This window comes from Castor canadensis, chromosome 3, assembly GCF_047511655.1.
Source record: "Castor canadensis chromosome 3, mCasCan1.hap1v2, whole genome shotgun sequence".
Classification (NCBI taxonomy): Eukaryota; Metazoa; Chordata; class Mammalia; order Rodentia; family Castoridae; genus Castor; species Castor canadensis.
This window is the reverse complement of record NC_133388.1, coordinates 55,227,239-55,245,170: the sequence shown is the minus strand read 5'-3', so window position 1 is coordinate 55,245,170 and position 17,932 is coordinate 55,227,239. Positions and strand designations below refer to the sequence as shown.

The 17,932-nt window shown below is 39.6% G+C and overlaps 2 protein-coding genes and 1 non-coding gene across 11 annotated transcripts in view; 1 reads left to right on the top strand and 2 right to left on the bottom strand.

Annotated features, from left to right (window-relative positions):
- The first annotated feature begins 1,576 nt into the window (after positions 1-1,576).
- Klhdc2 (kelch domain containing 2) lies at positions 1,577-13,728 on the top strand. Of its 5 annotated transcripts, none has more exons than XM_074068032.1 (15): positions 1,577-1,725; positions 2,417-2,619; positions 3,122-3,304; positions 5,583-5,662; positions 7,167-7,284; positions 9,428-9,543; positions 9,823-9,904; positions 10,061-10,144; positions 10,684-10,764; positions 10,842-10,900; positions 11,262-11,371; positions 11,865-11,937; positions 12,927-13,014; positions 13,099-13,151; positions 13,373-13,728. In XM_074068032.1, exons 3-15 carry the CDS (start codon positions 3,152-3,154, stop codon positions 13,494-13,496), a joined length of 1,221 nt encoding a protein of 406 aa, XP_073924133.1. In that variant the 5' UTR covers positions 1,577-1,725; positions 2,417-2,619; positions 3,122-3,151; the 3' UTR covers positions 13,497-13,728. The 5 variants fall into 5 exon arrangements, with proteins under 5 accessions (XP_073924133.1, XP_073924132.1, XP_073924134.1 ...); XM_074068031.1 differs by lacking the exon at positions 1,577-1,725 and adding an exon at positions 1,891-2,245; XM_074068033.1 differs by lacking the exon at positions 1,577-1,725 and having other exon boundaries at positions 2,354-2,619.
- Positions 8,867-9,022, bottom strand: LOC141421805 (small Cajal body-specific RNA 1). The gene has a single exon (XR_012446499.1).
- Nemf (nuclear export mediator factor) overlaps positions 11,721-17,932 on the bottom strand; it is a 56,976-nt gene continuing 50,764 nt past the window's right edge. For 4 of the 5 annotated variants that reach the window (XM_020174355.2, XM_074068024.1, XM_020174364.2 and 1 more), the window contains 5 exons: positions 16,723-16,755; positions 15,455-15,555; positions 15,321-15,364; positions 15,161-15,240; positions 11,721-14,918 (listed from right to left, as the gene is read on the bottom strand). In XM_020174355.2, coding sequence (XP_020029944.1) covers positions 14,841-14,918; positions 15,161-15,240; positions 15,321-15,364; positions 15,455-15,555; positions 16,723-16,755 — 336 coding nt within the window. In that variant the 3' untranslated portion in view covers positions 11,721-14,840. Of the gene's footprint in view, positions 14,919-15,159; positions 15,241-15,320; positions 15,365-15,454; positions 15,556-16,722; positions 16,756-17,932 lie in introns of those variants that run through there. The other variant, XR_012446172.1, reaches the window with a different exon arrangement.

Here is a 17,932-nt window from a genome sequence, read left to right as displayed (position 1 = left end):
TTAAATGGTACACACACACACGCACACACACGCACACACACAGTCCCCAACTTACAATGGTCCTACTAAATATATATATATATTTTTTTAAACATGAGGATGGTGCAGAAGTGATATGGGTTCAGTAAAAACCATTTCAAATTTTTAGTTTTGAGAGGCTGGTGGAGTGGCTCAAGTAGTAGAGCACCTGACTAGCAAGCATATGAAGCCTTGAGTTCAAATCCCAGTGCTGCCAAAAAAATAGTCAAAAGCAAATTTTTAGTTTTGATCTTTTCCTGGGCTGACAACTTTATGGTCTATACTCTTACAATGCTAGGCAATGGCAGGAAGCAGCTGTCTCAGTCAGTCATGTGATGCCGAGAGTAACTATTCTGTGTTGCTATGATGTTCAGGAGTTTAGGTGTATTAAATGCATTTTTCATTTATGATACCTTCAATATACAAATAGTTTATTGGAAGATAACACTATTCAAACTGAGAAGCATCTGTATCTATTTGAGGGAGGTAAAATATTTTTGATTAATTAATGCACCTAGAAATGTTCATGGTACTGGATTCAGTCCCCTAGAGTTGTGGCCCTTTGCGTTCTGAGCACAGGGGGTAGTGTAGAGATTAATAAAATGCTAGTGAGCATTACTGTAATTCTACAGAATTCAAGCAGTGACCTGGTTCAAGGAAGGGCCCTTTCATAAATTTTAGAAAATTTATAAATATTTTATAAATATTAGAAAAAATTCCTGTTTACCGCTGACTCCACGTCTCTCATTACCATGGCAACCCACTCAAACCCACAGTGACAAATACTTTTTGAATGGCTGTGTTAGGAAAGCAGAATTAAGAAAACAAATCTCCCAACCCAGAAAGCCTCTCCACAAAGGCAGAAGAGAATGGCAACAGTATTATTTGTTGTATAAACTTTAAACCTGAATGTGCTGTCCATCACAGGCAATCTATTGAGACATTGCAAAATGTCACCCTTTCATATAGCCAAGCAGAAGTTGCCTAATATACATGTTCTCAAGATAAACATTAACTAGTTCTCAAATAAGGCTCGATAACACTACTTGGTAACTTATTTGTTAGCTAATTAGCTTTATCCAGGGGAAAAACAAACATCTATCCTTGTGAAAGGAGGTAGTTTTGCAGCCTGAAGCAAGGCTTCCCTGAAGTAGGAGCTGGCAGAATCGCCTGCCTAGCAATATCGGGCAAAATAAGTAAACTAAAAAAATTAAATCTAGCAGGAGAAACCAACACCAGACACAAGAACTTACACGTGGTCTTAGGGACCCTTTTCCTAAGGGTGCTATGGAGAAGAACCGAAGATGCCACGTGTGTGACAGGGAAACTAAAAGTGGCCTGGGGAAGTCCAAAAGGGTTTCTCTGAAACTGAGAGATGACTCAGTGTTAGGCTTCTAGGAATGGGGACAGGAAAGATGTTATGACATTTTTAGCTGCTAGAAACAGATGTGTTTGAAGAGTTGAAAGGATGCTAATGCAGCCAGGGATTGCAGCGGAAAAAGATAAGCTGGGGCCAGGCCATGTCACACTACGTTGTGACAGGAATTTTGGACTTTGAGAACCAGCCCAAGGGTTTTTAAGCGACGTGACGTGGTGAAATCCGTACATAATCGGTTCACAATGAACGAAACCCCAGGTTCTACTTGAGCATGAATGCATTACAACAGGAGAGGTGGCCGTGCAGGGCACCCGCTGCACTGCTGCCAGGTGACTTGTTTCCTTGCTGGAGGCTTTCAACTAATCGTCTTAATTACTCTGGGAACTCCTGCACACACAGCAGCGAGAGGCGTTTGAGGCTATGCAAGTGAGGCAGGCCAGAAGTAGGAAAGTTTGGGGCTCATGTAGGTTGCCCTGGAGATGGGCTAGGCCACCGTCACCTGGTTGGAAACCGCCCGTGTCCCTCTCCACTCCTTCATCATTGGGTGGGAACCTCCTGGGCCTGCCCTCCATGGGGTAGTGTAGGTTTTAAAGGCACCCGAAAAAGAAAAGCAAGCTCTTTCTGCCGACGGACTCCACCTGTACCCACCTTACCCTCTGCTTCTTCTTCCCTTTCCTCACCTGGCAGAACGGGTGATCCTTTTTCTCAATAAAGCTATCCTACCTCACCCCATCCACGTGCTCTGCTTGGGTTCTTCTATTTGGAGCACAGAAACCAGGATCTTCTGATCACAGACTGCACGAGCTCCGCTAACAAAGTTTCGGAACGACAGCGTTTTTTCTGTTCAATGTATGGCTCTTCTGAGGGGTGGGGATGGGGAAAAGCAGGGATACCGAAGCGCCCCTCCCCTCCTCCCCAACGCAGCCAACTGCAGACACACCTGTACATTAGGAATTTCCTGCTTTACAGGCGAGGACCCGCGCGTGGATAATAATCGGCGATTTTCTTTTGTCCTAATAGGAATGACTGCACGATTCACGACCAGAGTGTGTGAGCCGGGCGGTGGCGGTTTCTGACGTCTCATCAACCTGCACAGCGGGAGCGGGTGGTTCTGTCCCGGGGAAGCGGAGGCCGCAAACTTACTAGCGAGCGATTCGGCCCGGTCTCCTGGCCGCGGACTCGCAGCTGCCCTCAGAACTCCCGGAACTGGGAAGAGCAACACCGTAAGCATGGCCTCCCGGGGCGCTCAGGGAAAGTCGCCCGGGCCCGCCGCGCCCCTCACGCCCCTCACGCCGGGCGTCACCGCCCAGGCCGAGGCCGAGGCCGAGGCCGCGGCCGCGGCGGCGGGAGGATCGGCGGGAGGATCGGCGGGAGGACCCGGCGCTGGGGGCGCTGAGCGCCGGCCGCGCTTCCGGAGCCCGGCGGGCGGTGTCAGCGGAACGGGCGGCTTCCGGCCGCGGCGTAAACAAGAGTCCTGAGCCGCTGGAGGCGGGGCGAGCGGGCCGCGAGTGTGAGCCGCAGACTTGGCCACCCTTTTGCCCAGCTGCGGTCCCAGGTCCCTCCGCCCCGGGCCCCGACCCGCGACCCGCAGGCGCCACCCGGCAGCGGACCGCCGCTGGTGGCGCGGCGCGGGCTGCCGAGGCCTGACTGCCGCCTTCTCCCGGCCTGTGCTGCTGTCCCATATTTTTCCCCCTTGTCTTTGTCCCCCCGCCTCCCGGGTTGTAGGCATCTTGGTGCACAAAGTGCGGCCTCAAGATGGCTGATGGCAACGAGGATCTGCGGGCGGACGACCTGCCAGGGCCAGCCTTCGAGAGCTATGAGGCCATGGAGCTCGCCTGTCCCGCCGAGCGCAGCGGCCACGTAGCCGTCAGCGACGGGCGCCACATGTTCGTCTGGGGCGGCTACAAGGTCAGTGGGGTCCGGGCCGTTGGTTGTCGCTTGGCCGGGCCCGGTCTGGCCAGTGGGCCGGCCGCGCAGGGCTGCCCGCGCGTGATGCCGGTTGGCTCTTTTTCCGGCCATGTCAAGGCTCCAAGGCTGCTGTCACGCCAGCCTCAGGCTTACGAAGCCCGCTCGCCGCACCCCCACCTCGGCGCCACTGGAGCGTTATTCTGGGGCAGACCCCGTTAGTATGGGGTGCGTGGCGCGCGAGTGCCTCGCGTTATTTTAAAGGATGGGGTGTGTGTAAGGCGACGGAGGGAGGGCAGGACCACGCAGACCCTTTGTCAGTACTACCCAGCTGGAGCCAGTCGCTTGTACATCCCACTGCCCACTATGGTGTGTCCGTGATGCAGGAAACAACCCCTGGAATCCCGCAAGACACGAAAATCGCCTTATCCAACCTTCCCGCCAGCATCAGGACCAGCTGTACCTGTGCCTGATGGCCACCACACCATTATTTGAATGCAGGGCCAATTTCCTTATGGTTTCAGCTGAGAAAGGACTGAAGTCCTTCAGAAGAAATACATGTTAAGAAAATGGTAACCAGTATCCCCAGCAACATTTGTAGTGAATGCAGTCTTTTAACTCCTTATTATATACAATGTGGCCAGTTTGGTCAGTTGCACTATTTCTCTGTATCCTTACCAGGGGATTCTGCCCAGGTGTCCTATGTAAAACCGTGCTTTCTGTTTTGCCCCGTGCTTTTAGAATTTCCCAATATATTCTGCATTGTAGAATTCCATTTGCTGGAGTGGCCCTGATCCATTCTTACTATAAAACGCTTTATTCCCTTTTTGACTTACTTTGTGACTGTAGTAACAATTTGGCTTATGGCCTAGTTGACCTTGATCATAGCTGGCCACTTTTGAGGTAACTGTCAATACCTTCATTTGTCTTATCTATAAATGTTGGGGGGCGGGGGTTTGTTTTCCCAGTCGGAATTAATCTGCCATGTTTTCCCCAACCTCCAGTGAATAGGCGTTTAGAGGGTACTTGGATGTCGAGGGAGTAGGTATGCAGTGCCCATTACTGCAATGTAAATCTCGGTGGAAGGCAAACCCGTTAGACAATCACAGTTCAGGCTGAAGCATATTCATTCTTCTATTTGTAAAAGTCAGCATTGAGGGAATGGTCCTTTTCGTTGGTGGTGGAAGATTTCTGCTGGTAGGTTTTTGAGGTCCTGGATGGCTGAGCCACTTCACTTAATGAAGTGAGTAGCTCCAAAATGGGTTGTCTTTCTCATTTTTGGCTGAAACCCTGGGAGTGGGCACAGGAAGCTCTTGGAGATTGTTTCAAAGGCAGTAAGCTTTTGCTTCTTTTGTGGTGGTTTTCTTCCCCAAACCATACTGATCTATTCCAGGTTAGCCCACTGTTTTCCCTGCCCCTCTTCCCTTTTCCTACCACTTCATCAGTGGTAGAGTAGAAAGAAAATTTACGTGGTTAGCTACTCTATTGCTGTATGTTTAATACTTAGCTTACTGGACTCTGATACTTGTTTTCAGTGAGCTGCGGTTGTTTACTGTGTTGACATTGTTCAGAAAGTGGCCAGGGAGGAACAAAGGCTGAAAATATCAGGTAGTTGTCAAGGTTCAGGGAGAGGAAGAGTTCTGGTTCCATCACTGCTTGCTAAGGAGCCTCAAGCAAATGACTTAGCTTCTCTAAAAATCTATTTTCCCATCTATACTTTTTGTTGTGAGGATTAAATAAAGCAATTAGTGGACAACATTCAGTTCTGGTATATAGTAAACCAGTCCTTATTAGAAGGTAACACCTGAGTGCAAATGGAGTAGAACAGGGAACTTGTAGTTTTGCACGAAGACTTATATTTGCAGTCCTGCCCTCTGCTTCTGGTCTGGGAATGAATAAGTGAAAGGAAAGCTTGGCTAGAAATTATGTTAGCATGGGTCATCCACTCTCAGTAGTCTGCTGGTCTTGGCACAGATAATCTCTCCTGAAATCATGCAACTGAAATTTGATCCTTGGTCTGTTCAGGAAATAGTGGGCTTAGATTCACCAAGAGTCTTGATGACTTTGCTGTATCAAAAGTTTGGATTACGGAAGGACTATGTAGATTAAGCTTTACCTTGAGAATGTGGCATGGGACCAGGAAGACTAAATTTAAGCATACAAGACTTTTATATTTCCTAATTTCTTAATTAGTGCCTCAAACAAGAAAGATACGAAAAATATACAATGCCTTTTTAAAGTATCAGGTATTTATATTTACAATTTTTCTGATTCTTCTTAGAGTAATCAAGTGAGAGGATTATATGACTTTTATCTGCCTAGAGAAGAGCTATGGATCTACAACATGGAGACTGGAAGATGGTAACTGGATATTATGGGTGGTGGGAGACACTAAAAATTTCAGATAAGGTTGTAAAGCAAAAGGAAAAAAGTTGAAAACTCATTCTAATGGATAAAAATACTGTAATTAAGGACGCTAAACCATCTTATGTGTTCTGAAAACAATGTTCTGGTTTGCTTAGCAGCTAATCATCTACTTTTTTGTTTAATATCTCTTCAGAAGCAGTTCAGTAATTACTACTTTTATGAACTTAGAAGAAATTTCTATTATAAGGAGATTTTAGTTTGTTAGAGTTGCTAGATTTTAATGATGCAGAATTTTATCTGTTCAAAATTTCTACACAAATCTCTTTAAAATATGTTCTGAGATGAGGCTCACTGCTTGTCTAGGCCCTGGATTCAATCCTCAATACTGCAAAATAAATAAATATAGAATTCTCTGTTTAAAAACCAAGATGAACTTAAATTTGTCTTTTATATAAACTGGGGATAATGTGAAAGGACCTTTTACCAGTCTCACAACAGTGGTAGTCAAAAACATGTTATTAGTGTTAGAACTATTTCTATAAATAGAAAATCAGTGTTAATATGAGCTATTTGCTAATCTGTTTCTAGAGAACTGGACCTCAGTCTGCCTATGTTATGCTTCTCACTGTAGTTGGTATGACAGGTTCATGCCACCATGTCTAACTTTTCCATTGAGATGGGGTCTCATGAACTTTCTTTTGCCCAGGTTGGCATTCATCCTTGGGCTCATAGATAGCAAGGATTGTAGGTCTGGACCATCAGTGCCTAACTAAAAGGATCTGTTGGGTGGTACTGGGATTTGAACTCAGGGCTTTGCAGTGCTAGGCAGGCCCTCTACCACTTGAACCACACCACCAACCATATTTCTTAAAAATAAGCTTACCAAACTTCAAGCTTAGCAAAGATAAAGTGATAATTGTATCAGACAGTGTAAGCAGAAGACCTTGAATATACTGGAGATACTGTAAGTCTTTAATTTCTTTGGCTTTTTAAAATTAGATTGACTTGATGCATATGAAGCACTCAGAAGTGCCTGGCACACAGTATATAAACAAGCACCACCTAAAATGTCTGTAGTATTACATAGAGGTTTGGATCAGATTCATTCAAATGGCTAAAAGGTGACTTGAGTTGATCAACTATTAACTTTTGTCAAGACTGGGCATGTTGAAGTTTTCCTTTGGGTTCCTAGCCTACTCAGCACAGCCCCTTAAGGCCAACTAAATAAAAAGCAAAGAGTTTAGTTTAAGAAACATAACATGGTCCTAGACTATATGACACTTCAGCTTTCAAGACCTCTCATTATGTGTAGGACCAGCTGGTATTGACTGTGGAATGGGAAGATGATATTAGAGCTACAAGAGGCCCTCCACATCGTCAACTATCTCCTTTCTCCCTCTTTATTGTGGAGATATAAGTAAGAAGAAAATTTAATAAATTTTTGCATTTCTTATGTTTTGTGAGTCTTAAATACATCCAATTTCTCCCTCTCCCCCAGGAAAAAAATTAACACTGAAGGTGATGTTCCTCCTTCTATGTCAGGAAGCTGTGCTGTGTGTGTAGACAGGGTACTGTACTTGTTTGGAGGACACCATTCAAGAGGCAATACGAATAAGGTTAGTATTTTCTAAGGATTATGGTTCAAGGTAATTTTATTCTCATTCTCTTTCAAAAAACCTCATTTCTAAAGTTAGGCTTACATTTGTTTCTGTTCAGTTAAAAAAATATATGCACTTGATTATGGTATGAATGCACATTTTAGTACTTTTATCAATTAGCCTGTATTTACACCTAGCCCTTTTGTAAAATTAGCTTTTGTTAGCACCTATGTGCAATAACTTCCTAGGTTGTTTTTCTTTGCTCTCTGCAACTGAGTGTTAGGTGAATGTTAGTAAAGAAGTTTTTAAAAAGAACATTACAGACAAAATGAAGACAAGATGTATCATGGAGGGAAGGGTAAAGATGAATGGAACACCACTCACCCATAAGGATGAATTAACACTGAAAACATCTTAAATAGTAACATTCCTATAATATGGTACCCTAAGACACTGCTGTTCAGATTTTGACCGTATTTTTTTCCAGATAGGAAAAAAGATGTCAGTTGTCCTCTTCAGGCCAGTGAGAGACAGATGAAGTTTCAGAAAGGTATACATGACGTAGGTAGACTCCTATCAGTTCATTTGACAACTTAGTAAGTACCTTATATGCTGAGTATTCAGTTGGACACTGGAGAAACAGAGATGAATGATAGTCTCTACCCTCAAGAGCTCACATTCTAGAAGGGACATATGCAAGTAAATGACTGCACTATATCTCACTGAGATAACACAGAGCCTGGCACACGATAATAACTAGGTAAATATGACTTTGAGAGTCCTTGATGTTAGGTATGGTAGGATGGGGGAATCAGACAAGCAAAGTACTCGCCCATGAGGTGGTGAGCTTGAATAGAAAGGGGTAGTCACAGTACTGACACATGAGCAAGTATGTTTTATTCAAGGACGTGTCAGTTGGTTTTATAGATGGGACAGATGGCTGAAATGGTTTCAAACTATGCTCCTAGAAACTCTAGAGATTTGTCATGTTCTGGGATACCTGTAGGAGGAACATATGGTGGCATGTGGGTTCTAGACCACACCTTCTTCCCCCATTTTAACAAGCATAGCTCCATATTTTTGTTTTTTTACATTGGGCTTCTGCTTAAGATTGTGTCTGAAGAAAAGGTTCTGTGCCTGAAAGATTTAGGGTGGAGTTGAGTCCAAGGGGAAGAAAAAAATAACTTGCCGCAACCTGAAGAAGCTAGGAGAGGAAAGAAGCTATGGTTGGTAGAGGGTGGTCACAGAAACAGTAGTAGTATGTCGAATGGCAAGGGCTGAGTGGTTGTAAGGATGGAACAGCATTTAATCTTTTATGTATTGACTGATTTTTAGCTCCTAGAATTAACTAAGCAGTGAAGATATGTTTGTTAAATGACTTTGAAAGTAAAGTTGATAAACCTAATCTTTTTGGTAATGTGGTCCTGATATGCATAAATTAAATCAGTAAAATTTAAGTGCCTGTCTAAGGCTAAAACAAGAGAGGGGGCTTGTGCCAGAATAAAAACGAACATACTACCAATTCCTTTGTCATAAAAGTGTGGCTATGAAGAAGACAGTCGAGTGTTCTCAGTGATATAGACAATTTACTCTTTTTCTCAGTTGTGCCCGTTAGTTATAACTCAGAACGTGTCTTTACACACTGAGCTTAAAAGACTCATGGCTTTTGTTTTAATATTGCACTTCTTCAACCTAGATATCACAACATATCACAAGCCTTTGATAGGTTAAAATTTACATTCTGTTACAAGTTCCTAATTCTTTATTTTGATGGGACTGGATTGAAACTCAGGGCTTTGCTCTTGCCTAGTGGACACTGTACTGCTTGAACCACATCCCTAGTCCATTTTGGTCTTTTTTTTTTTTTTTTTTTTCATCTAGTTATTTTGGAGATGGGGGTCTCAAGAACTATTCTGCCTGGGCTGGCCTTGAGCCGTGACCCGCTCAAGTAGCTAGGATTATAGGTGTGAACCACCAGTGGCTCCTGGCACAAGTTCATAATCTTGAGTAAAAACTAGTCTGCCAGCCAGTCTGCAGTCATAATTTTAGTAGCACTGAATTAGATGATATCTTTATTATTATAAATCACAGTAAAAAATAAAGGCTAAAGTTGAATTTCTTCTATATAACCATACCTAACTGAAATAATTATTTCTGACAGTTCTACATGCTGGATTCAAGATCTACAGACAGAGTATTACAATGGGAAAGAATTGATTGCCAAGGAATTCCTCCATCATCAAAGGACAAACTTGGTGTCTGGGTATATAAAAACAAGTAAGTTAGAAGCACTATAGGTTTAGGTTTTTATGTGGACTCAAGTATCCTAGTCAGGAAGCATTATAAGCATAAAATACACCTTAGATTAAGTAATACATGAAAGCATTTAACTTAGCACCTAAGATATAAATGTTAGTCATTACTGTTTGCACAAATATTTTCATATACTTATGTGTACCTTTTCAATTCATACTATATATTTCAAAATAAGAAAAATTCTCTGTATCCTACCTTGTGGATATTTGAATCTATAGTGTCTGGTTCTTTATTAAACAGGTTGATTTTTTTTGGAGGGTATGGATATTTACCTGAAGATAAAGTATTGGGAACTTTTGAATTTGATGAAACATCTTTTTGGGTAAGTGAAATTACATACTTTCCTACATAGTATGTTGAAATAATCCATTTTACATTCACTGATAGTTTTGTTCATTTTACTTGTTAATAATCAGATGAGGGCTGTATAATTTTACAAACATTATTTATAAAATAACACACTCTTACTTTTCTGTAGAATTCAAGTCATCCAAGAGGATGGAATGATCACGTACATATTTTAGACACTGAAACATTTACCTGGAGCCAGCCTATAACTACTGTGAGTTACTGGAGAATAATGAAGCCAGACTACTTAGAGGAAAAGGGGGATACACCAGAGTTTGGGAGATGGTATAAAACTGATACTTGATTCTTATTTTCTGGAGTGAGGCAATTCATAGCTTTCATTATTCTCCAAGGAATTAGAACTCAGAAAAGTTTAATGACTAAAGAAGACTAACTCAACATCTAATCTCATGTGGTAGCTATAATTGTTTATAATTACATAATCTGGTTTTATATTGGAACTTAAGTTAAAGATTAGATTTCTTTCCCCTGTGACAGAAATAATGTGCCAGTCTTTATTTTAAAAAACAAGGTAATAATTTTGTTATAGTAACCAGCCCATTCAGTAACACTTCTCAAAGATATTAAATTCTCAGTTTTGAAAGTCAGCTTTTAGTATTGCTGTTCTCTGCAATAGTCTGCACTTCAGCTTTTAAATAAAGCCTTAGCCTGGCATATTCTTATCCTCCATCTGGTAAAGACTGTGGTATTTTCCCTCTTTATACAAGATTCACTTATTTAACTTTTTAATAGGGTAAAGCACCTTCACCTCGTGCTGCCCATGCCTGTGCAACTGTTGGAAACAAAGGCTTTGTGTTTGGTGGGAGATACCGAGTGAGTATATGAGCAGTTTTGATGATTTTCTTTTCATTTCTTCAAAATGCTTAACTACTTACTTATTCCTTTTTTAGGATGCCAGAATGAATGATCTTCACTTTCTTAATCTGGATACATGGGAGTGGAATGAATTGTAGGTATCACTTTAGATAACTACTTAGAAAAGTTTTCTAAGAAACTTTCAGATTTTTCTTCTTCCCTATTATATAATGAGACTTGCTTAAAATTTTCTGTAATTATGAATTTAAGTAAACAGGATTACAATAGGGTCCTTAAGAAATTTTATTTCTATTTCTATGTGCTTGATACAGCCTGTGGTAAATGTTTGTTGAAAAAAAGTCTTGATTCTGCCTTTAAGAAAATAGGTCAGTATAAAGCAGGTACTTTATTCTTACTTAATGCTAAGAAACCTTTTTCCATATAATTTGTAAAAGAAGACTTCAGTTCTTCTCTGCTGTCAAGCACTGATATTGTAACTTAGTTATTATTTTCAGAATTCCGCAAGGCACATGCCCCATTGGCCGATCCTGGCACTCACTAACACCAGTTTCTTCAGATCATCTTTTTCTCTTTGGAGGATTTACCACTGATAAACAGCCATTAAGTAAGAGAGTCCTTTAAACATATGTATTTATATGTGTCATAATCATATATATTATTATGTGTCATACATAGTTGGTATTATACGTGCTATGTCATCTACAAATAATAGCTGTAAGTATTTTAGTGGGACTTGGGTTTGAACTCAATCACTTGAGCCACTCAACTAGCACAAAAGTATAGACCAGGCTGGTTGAACTCGTGATCCTCCTGCCTCATCCTCTTTGCCTCATTGATTAGTGGTGTGCATCACCATGACCAGCCATTTTGTCCCTGCAATACACTGGTAATTTTACTGTAACTGCACTTATGACACAAACCCATTTTGTCCAGTAAAGAAAGGACCTAGAGCATTTAAAGGGCTACAACATGTTTATTTAAGGGAGGGAGGGAGGAAACATGACCTAATTCTTTCTTGCTAAAGCAGTGCCCTTTAAATGTCAGTGTCGTATTGACAGAACAAACATACTTCATAGCTTTTTCTTTGGTTCAATCAGGTGATGCCTGGACTTACTGCATCAGTAAAAATGAATGGATACAATTTAATCATCCCTACACTGAAAAACCAAGGTATGAACTATTTAACAGTTAACTCTTACACTGAATTAATGAGGCCTGTGGAAGTACAAGGATGGTAAGAATTGAGGGTGCTTTGGCTGCACTGTATCTGTCACCCTTATGAAAATCTTGACATTCACTAAGTCTTAACATACTTTTCAAAGTAAAGCAGTATCTGAATATCAGATGCTCTCTTTCCATCATGTGTGTATGAAGAATAGTGCTGGATTAGTACATTTGCTTCTTCCTTCTGTTATCATACTATTACTAAATAGTTAAAATTTATATTAAGCGCTTTACCCGAGTTGAATTCCACCTAGATTGTCAATTAAAAACAGAAACGTGCCTCCCCTCCCCCAAAAGAGGGGGGGGAGCTTTAAAGGGCAGTTTTGAAATCTTAAAGAATATACAGGGGGGGGAACAAAATCAAGAACATGATTAGATTTGCAGTAGCACTGTACAACAAAGATTAAAGGGTCAAATTACCTTTAAGAAAGAGCCTGTTAACACTGATAAGTTATTTCCGTTAATGAAAAAATTTCTACAGGCAATGATACACTCAGCATTGACATTCAAAGCCTCTCCAAGTACAGCCATGCCACTAAGACTTCACTTGGCCTAAATGACCTTTTCATAGAGTTATCAGACTTGGAGCCTTTGACAGGAGCCTTTGATAGTTTACTAAGGTAAGGTTTTTGGCAACCCTCAGATGTTCTGTGTAAGGCCAACTTACCTTGCCTATGAAAAGAGGAAGGAGGAGAGGGCATAGACCTAGAAAACAGATCACTCAGTTCAAACTAGAGAGAGAGATAAAAATATCCAGATAATAAACATTGATTTTTTTCTAGCTTCTGCTTTTTAATTATAATGCTTCCTTCAGATTTTCTCTTTGAACTACTTTAAAATCTCTAGTCTTTCTTTTACATCTCTACTTTGTACTGTAAAATGATAAATTTGGTCTTTTGGGTGACTTCAAACTCAAGTTTTTGTTTTAAATTCAGATTATGGCATACAGCTTGTGCCAGTGATGAAGGAGAAGTAATTGTTTTTGGTGGGTGTGCAAACAACCTACTGGTCCATCACAGAGCAGTAAGTATACCACTTTATATTGCTACTAAAACTTATTTTGTGAAGCATTTGCATTTTAATGTTTTCTTCATCTCTATATTTTAGGCACACAGCAATGAAATACTTATATTTTCAGTTCAGCCAAAATCTCTTGTACGGTATGTAACTTTTTACTTAGCACTTAACACTTCAAATTAGTGCTCTTAAAAAAAAATAAAACTAAGTAAAAACAGGTTTATGGATTTCTTAAAGGCAACAAGTTTTCACTGATACAACCAATTCCTATAAAAATCTTTAAATACAGAGGTTTTTAGTTTTTGTTTAAGTTAATGTACTTCTAAACAATAAAATGAAATTATTTTTCCTTGTCCACTTTCAGGCTAAGCTTAGAAGCAGTCATTTGCTTTAAAGAAATGTTAGCCAACTCATGGAACTGCCTTCCAAAACACTTACTACACAGTGTTAATCAGAGGTTTGGTAGTAACAACACTTCTGGATCTTAAGGCTTCATAATAGGTAACACTGATCAACTGATCAACGTGCATGGACAACAATCCTGGAATCGTCACAGAGTGGCATCATTTGTATAACTATATGCATTGTCGTAGTTTGCAGCTTTTTGGTTATAATGTGCATGTGAATGGCCTAGAGAACCTATTTTTGTGTCTAAAGTTTACAATAAATGTATTTAACACCAGTAACTGTCCTCTATTAAAGCAGAAAATTAATGCTTTGGCTTCTTATCCCAAGAATGGTTATTACATTTGTTTGGTAACTTCAGGATATAGATCTATAGAAACACAGTATGTAGTTTTACCACTATCAAATTGGTAAAGTTTTTCTACAAAACATTAAAATTTTAGTTTTTTCTTTAAATAGGACTAGTCTACAATTATGCAGCCTAGTATCATAAATACAACATAATAAAGGTTTTTTAAAATACTAATTTCAAATGGCAAACTCTTCTCAATAGGACTAAGAACTGTAGAGGGACCAATAACTATTTAGTACTTTGACCATAATGCTTTGGTATGGGGCAAGTGATGATGTTGACCATAGGTAGGGGCTGTTCAAAGTAACAGTTTTATGGCTCATAAAGGGATGGAAATAATGTATGACTTTATTCTCCATTCTGATAGGAGACAGAAGAAGAAATCTGAGTCAGGGGACTTTAGTAGTAAGCCTAAAGTGCACTTCTGATATAAGTTAAGATACTCTGTAACATGCTATTGATAACTACTACAGGTGTAAAAGAGAATGGTACAAGGAAGAAATTAAGATGAAAAGTGAAGATGTATAAATGCATGGAAATGGTCAACACCAGTTTCTTCTAGGTTATTTCTTTCTTAAGATGAGTCATGGGAATTATTAATATTTTCTACATCAGGTCTAATATATATTTTTGACAAAGTTTTCAACATAACAGTTCTAATGTTTAACTGCCCCATTCCCACAGCAACAAAAAACCCTTGTGATTGGTCTGTGAGTAATAGCTACATATATGATATATATAGTAGACCACCAAGTCAGTAGTTTAAGCAGTTGAGCCACTTCAATTTCTTTACGTCATGAAATGAGTATTTAGTATAACCCTCCCAAATATCAAGAAAATGTAGAATAACTACAGATGTACATCATTAGCATTTAACTTTTCACAAATATTTTAGGAAATCCTATTACAGACAGTTTCCTCTATATAAAACTGGAAAAAAACAAGAATTAAGTCCTTTTGGCAAATATAGCAAGGCAATGTTTTAAATGTGGAAGTCCTGTTAACATGGTGTTTTCATCCTTGAACTTCCAAAAGGCTATAAAATTGACTCTTCTCAAATATTTTACGATTTCAACTATTTCCTTTTTACATTCAGAAGATTGGGTGCAGACACTTTCACTTTGCCAGGAATATTTCTTGATAAATCTGTGTCCTAAAAAAAGAAAATTGCTGAATAACTTCATATCCTATATAAGCAAATTATGTTTCTTTTAATAATTACATATCCTCTGCTGACAAAAGAAAGGCATTTCTAAAATTTTTAGCTGAAATGATTTTACAACTTATTTTACTGCTTCTAATAAGATAACATTTTTCTATTAAATTAATAGGAAATAACAGCTAATTTTTTAATTGTACTCTCAGTGTCCACAGAGTTCTGAAAGTAAATTTTACCTTTACACTACGGAATAAGTCTTTCTCTCTTGCTGTTGCTTCTTTGGAATGCATGAAACTATTCAAGGCTGTTTTTGCAGCTGTAAACAGAAAATAAAAGAATCTATTTCTGGTTCAGTCACTGAACTGTTTAAAACAATAACTGAAAAAAAAAAAATACCTTTTCCCTTTTTCTGAACTCCAGGAGTAAGTTTCACTTTATATCTTTAAAAAGAAATTGTATGAGTTACTAAATATATTACAAAACAGTAAGTCATCATGTCAACTATTTTGAGTAAACTAATGGTGACTTACTTATAGTTTGTCATGGTGGTATAAGGGGCACATATTGGAATGGCAAACAGAAGTACATCTTCAGGATGTGGCTGGCCTGTCAAAGAATCAAACAGATTTTCCTAAAAAAGGAAAACAAAAACAATGTAAAAGTAATAATTTATAGCAACCTTACAAAAGAATAATTCTGAGGTTGGGGATGAAGCTGTATAGCACTTAGATGTACAGACCTAGCATGGTGTGAGGTTCTCAGTCCAATCAGATGCACCACAAAAACAAACAGAAAACCCAAACTTTTAAATTAATATCTGAACATATTTTTTCTTTTTCTGATAGACATAGTCTGAGCAGTGATAAACTCAGTTTTACAGTTCCAAAGAACTGAAAAGTAATGTCCAAATATTTATTATTTATGAGAACAATGATTTTTCAAAGTACCACTTTATATATCATTTGAGAAAAAACTTGTTGGATAATACTCAAGTTGCAAAAAACTGAGGGTTAAAAATGATGCACAATAATAATTATATTAATAGATTTAAGTCTGTTGTTTGGAAATGGGATACATACATGGCTAGACCAGTGATTTTTTTTTTTTGGACCAAGGATTTTGCAAACCGCCCCCTCCCCCCGCAAGACACACACAGAGACAGAGGATATCAGGCAATGCCTCGAGACAGTTTTGGTATTCACAATAGGAGTAGGGGAAACAGGAAGGATAGGGGGTACTGTAGTTATCTAGTTGATAGAGGCCAATGATACTGTTAACCATCTTACAACCATACATGAGACAGACCCTGATAGCAAAGAATTACCATCCCTAAGTGTTAACAGTGCCAAAGTTGCTAAACTCTTAAGAACTTACTGTTCTTAAGGAGAAATCCCAAGGCTTCTAAGAGTTCTCATTTGGTTGGCTGCCTACAAGATTATCCCTATTTATTTATCAACATAAATTTATTTATTTATAAACATAAATTTAGGACAGAATGCTTAGTGTTGAACTGTAACATTTGAATTTCTGTACCATAAACTTTTCTAAATACTTTACATATATTGTCAAAACAACTCTCCTGGTAGGGACAGTTGTTATCCCCATAAAGATGAGGATAATGAGGCACAAAGAGTGCTTCTAAGTTTCTAGCAGAGTTGGGAATTCAAAACCACAAAGTGTGACTCCAGACAAGGCAGCAGTCTTAAAGCTTTTTAAGTTTTAGTAAGTAGGTGTGTCTAATATTCTGAGAAAGGATTACAGTAAGTGTTGTAGTAGGAAACCAAACACAAAATCATACCTCATTTCCCTGTTGATCGGTATCTTGCTCTTCCTGTTCCAAACATAAAAATTAAAAAGTCAGCTATGAAGTTCTATTAAGCCACAAGGAGAAACAGGGGTATTAATAAGACTATCACATCTAACCCACAGGATAGGGGCCCCAAGGTTATATTCTTCAGTGTCTTAAGACTCTGAAGTAGATTACTGTGTGTATGTTTAATGTTACAAGAAAAAGGGGATGTGAGGGTGATCTGGCTGCGACATCTGTTACTCCACTGACCGCTAGGGTTGATTTGGCTGATCTGGCTGGCTAGGTGGGTGTCCCCATCCTCCCACACTGCTTGCTCCATGTTCTCCTGAAGCTGTGTGCTTGATGGAAGAGGATGACCTTCCCCAATAGAGGAGGACCGTTCTTCGGTCAAGGGTATACAAGAAGCTGCACTCCCCAGCTAGAAACTCCAAACAAGCTCTCTAAGAGAAAAGGGAATAGTTATCTGAAATAGGGAACCACTTCCACATAAAGTATATGCTAAAGCAATGAAAGTTGTAGGGGACAACTTAAAGAAGAAAAGAATAAAGACAATTATAGTGAACAGAAATTTTACTTTTTTTTTTTTTGGCAGTACTGGGGTTTGAACTAGGGGCCCGGTGCTTGCTAGGTAGGCACACTACCACTTGAGCCATGCCTCCAACCCTTTTTGCCTTATAAATTTTTCAAACAGGGTTTTTCTTTCTGACGTGGACTTGACTCCCCTATTTATGGTTCACATGTAGTTAGGATGACAGGCAAAGACCACCATGCCCAGATTTTTATTGGTCGAAATGGGGTCTTGCAAGCTTTTTGCCCAGGCTGGTGTAGAACGGAGATTCCTTTAGTTTCCACCTCCCCAGCAACTAGGATTATAGGATCATTCCTATTCACTGTGCTCAGTAGAATTTCTTATTTTTTAAAATCTCTGCTCAACAGTTTTAGGATAAACTTTTCAAATACTAAGATACTGTTGATCTTGTGTACTACATAAGAAAACGTACTTGGAGATAACCTATTGTCTCAATCTGTTCAGGCTGCTGTAACAAATTGCCACTGAATGGATAATTTATAAACAATAAAAATTACTTTTCATAGTTCTGTAGTCAGAGATGTCTATGAACAGGACACCAGCAGATTGAGTGTCTGGTGAGCACAGTGCCTAAAAAACAGCACCTTTTTGCTGTGCTCTCATACTGTA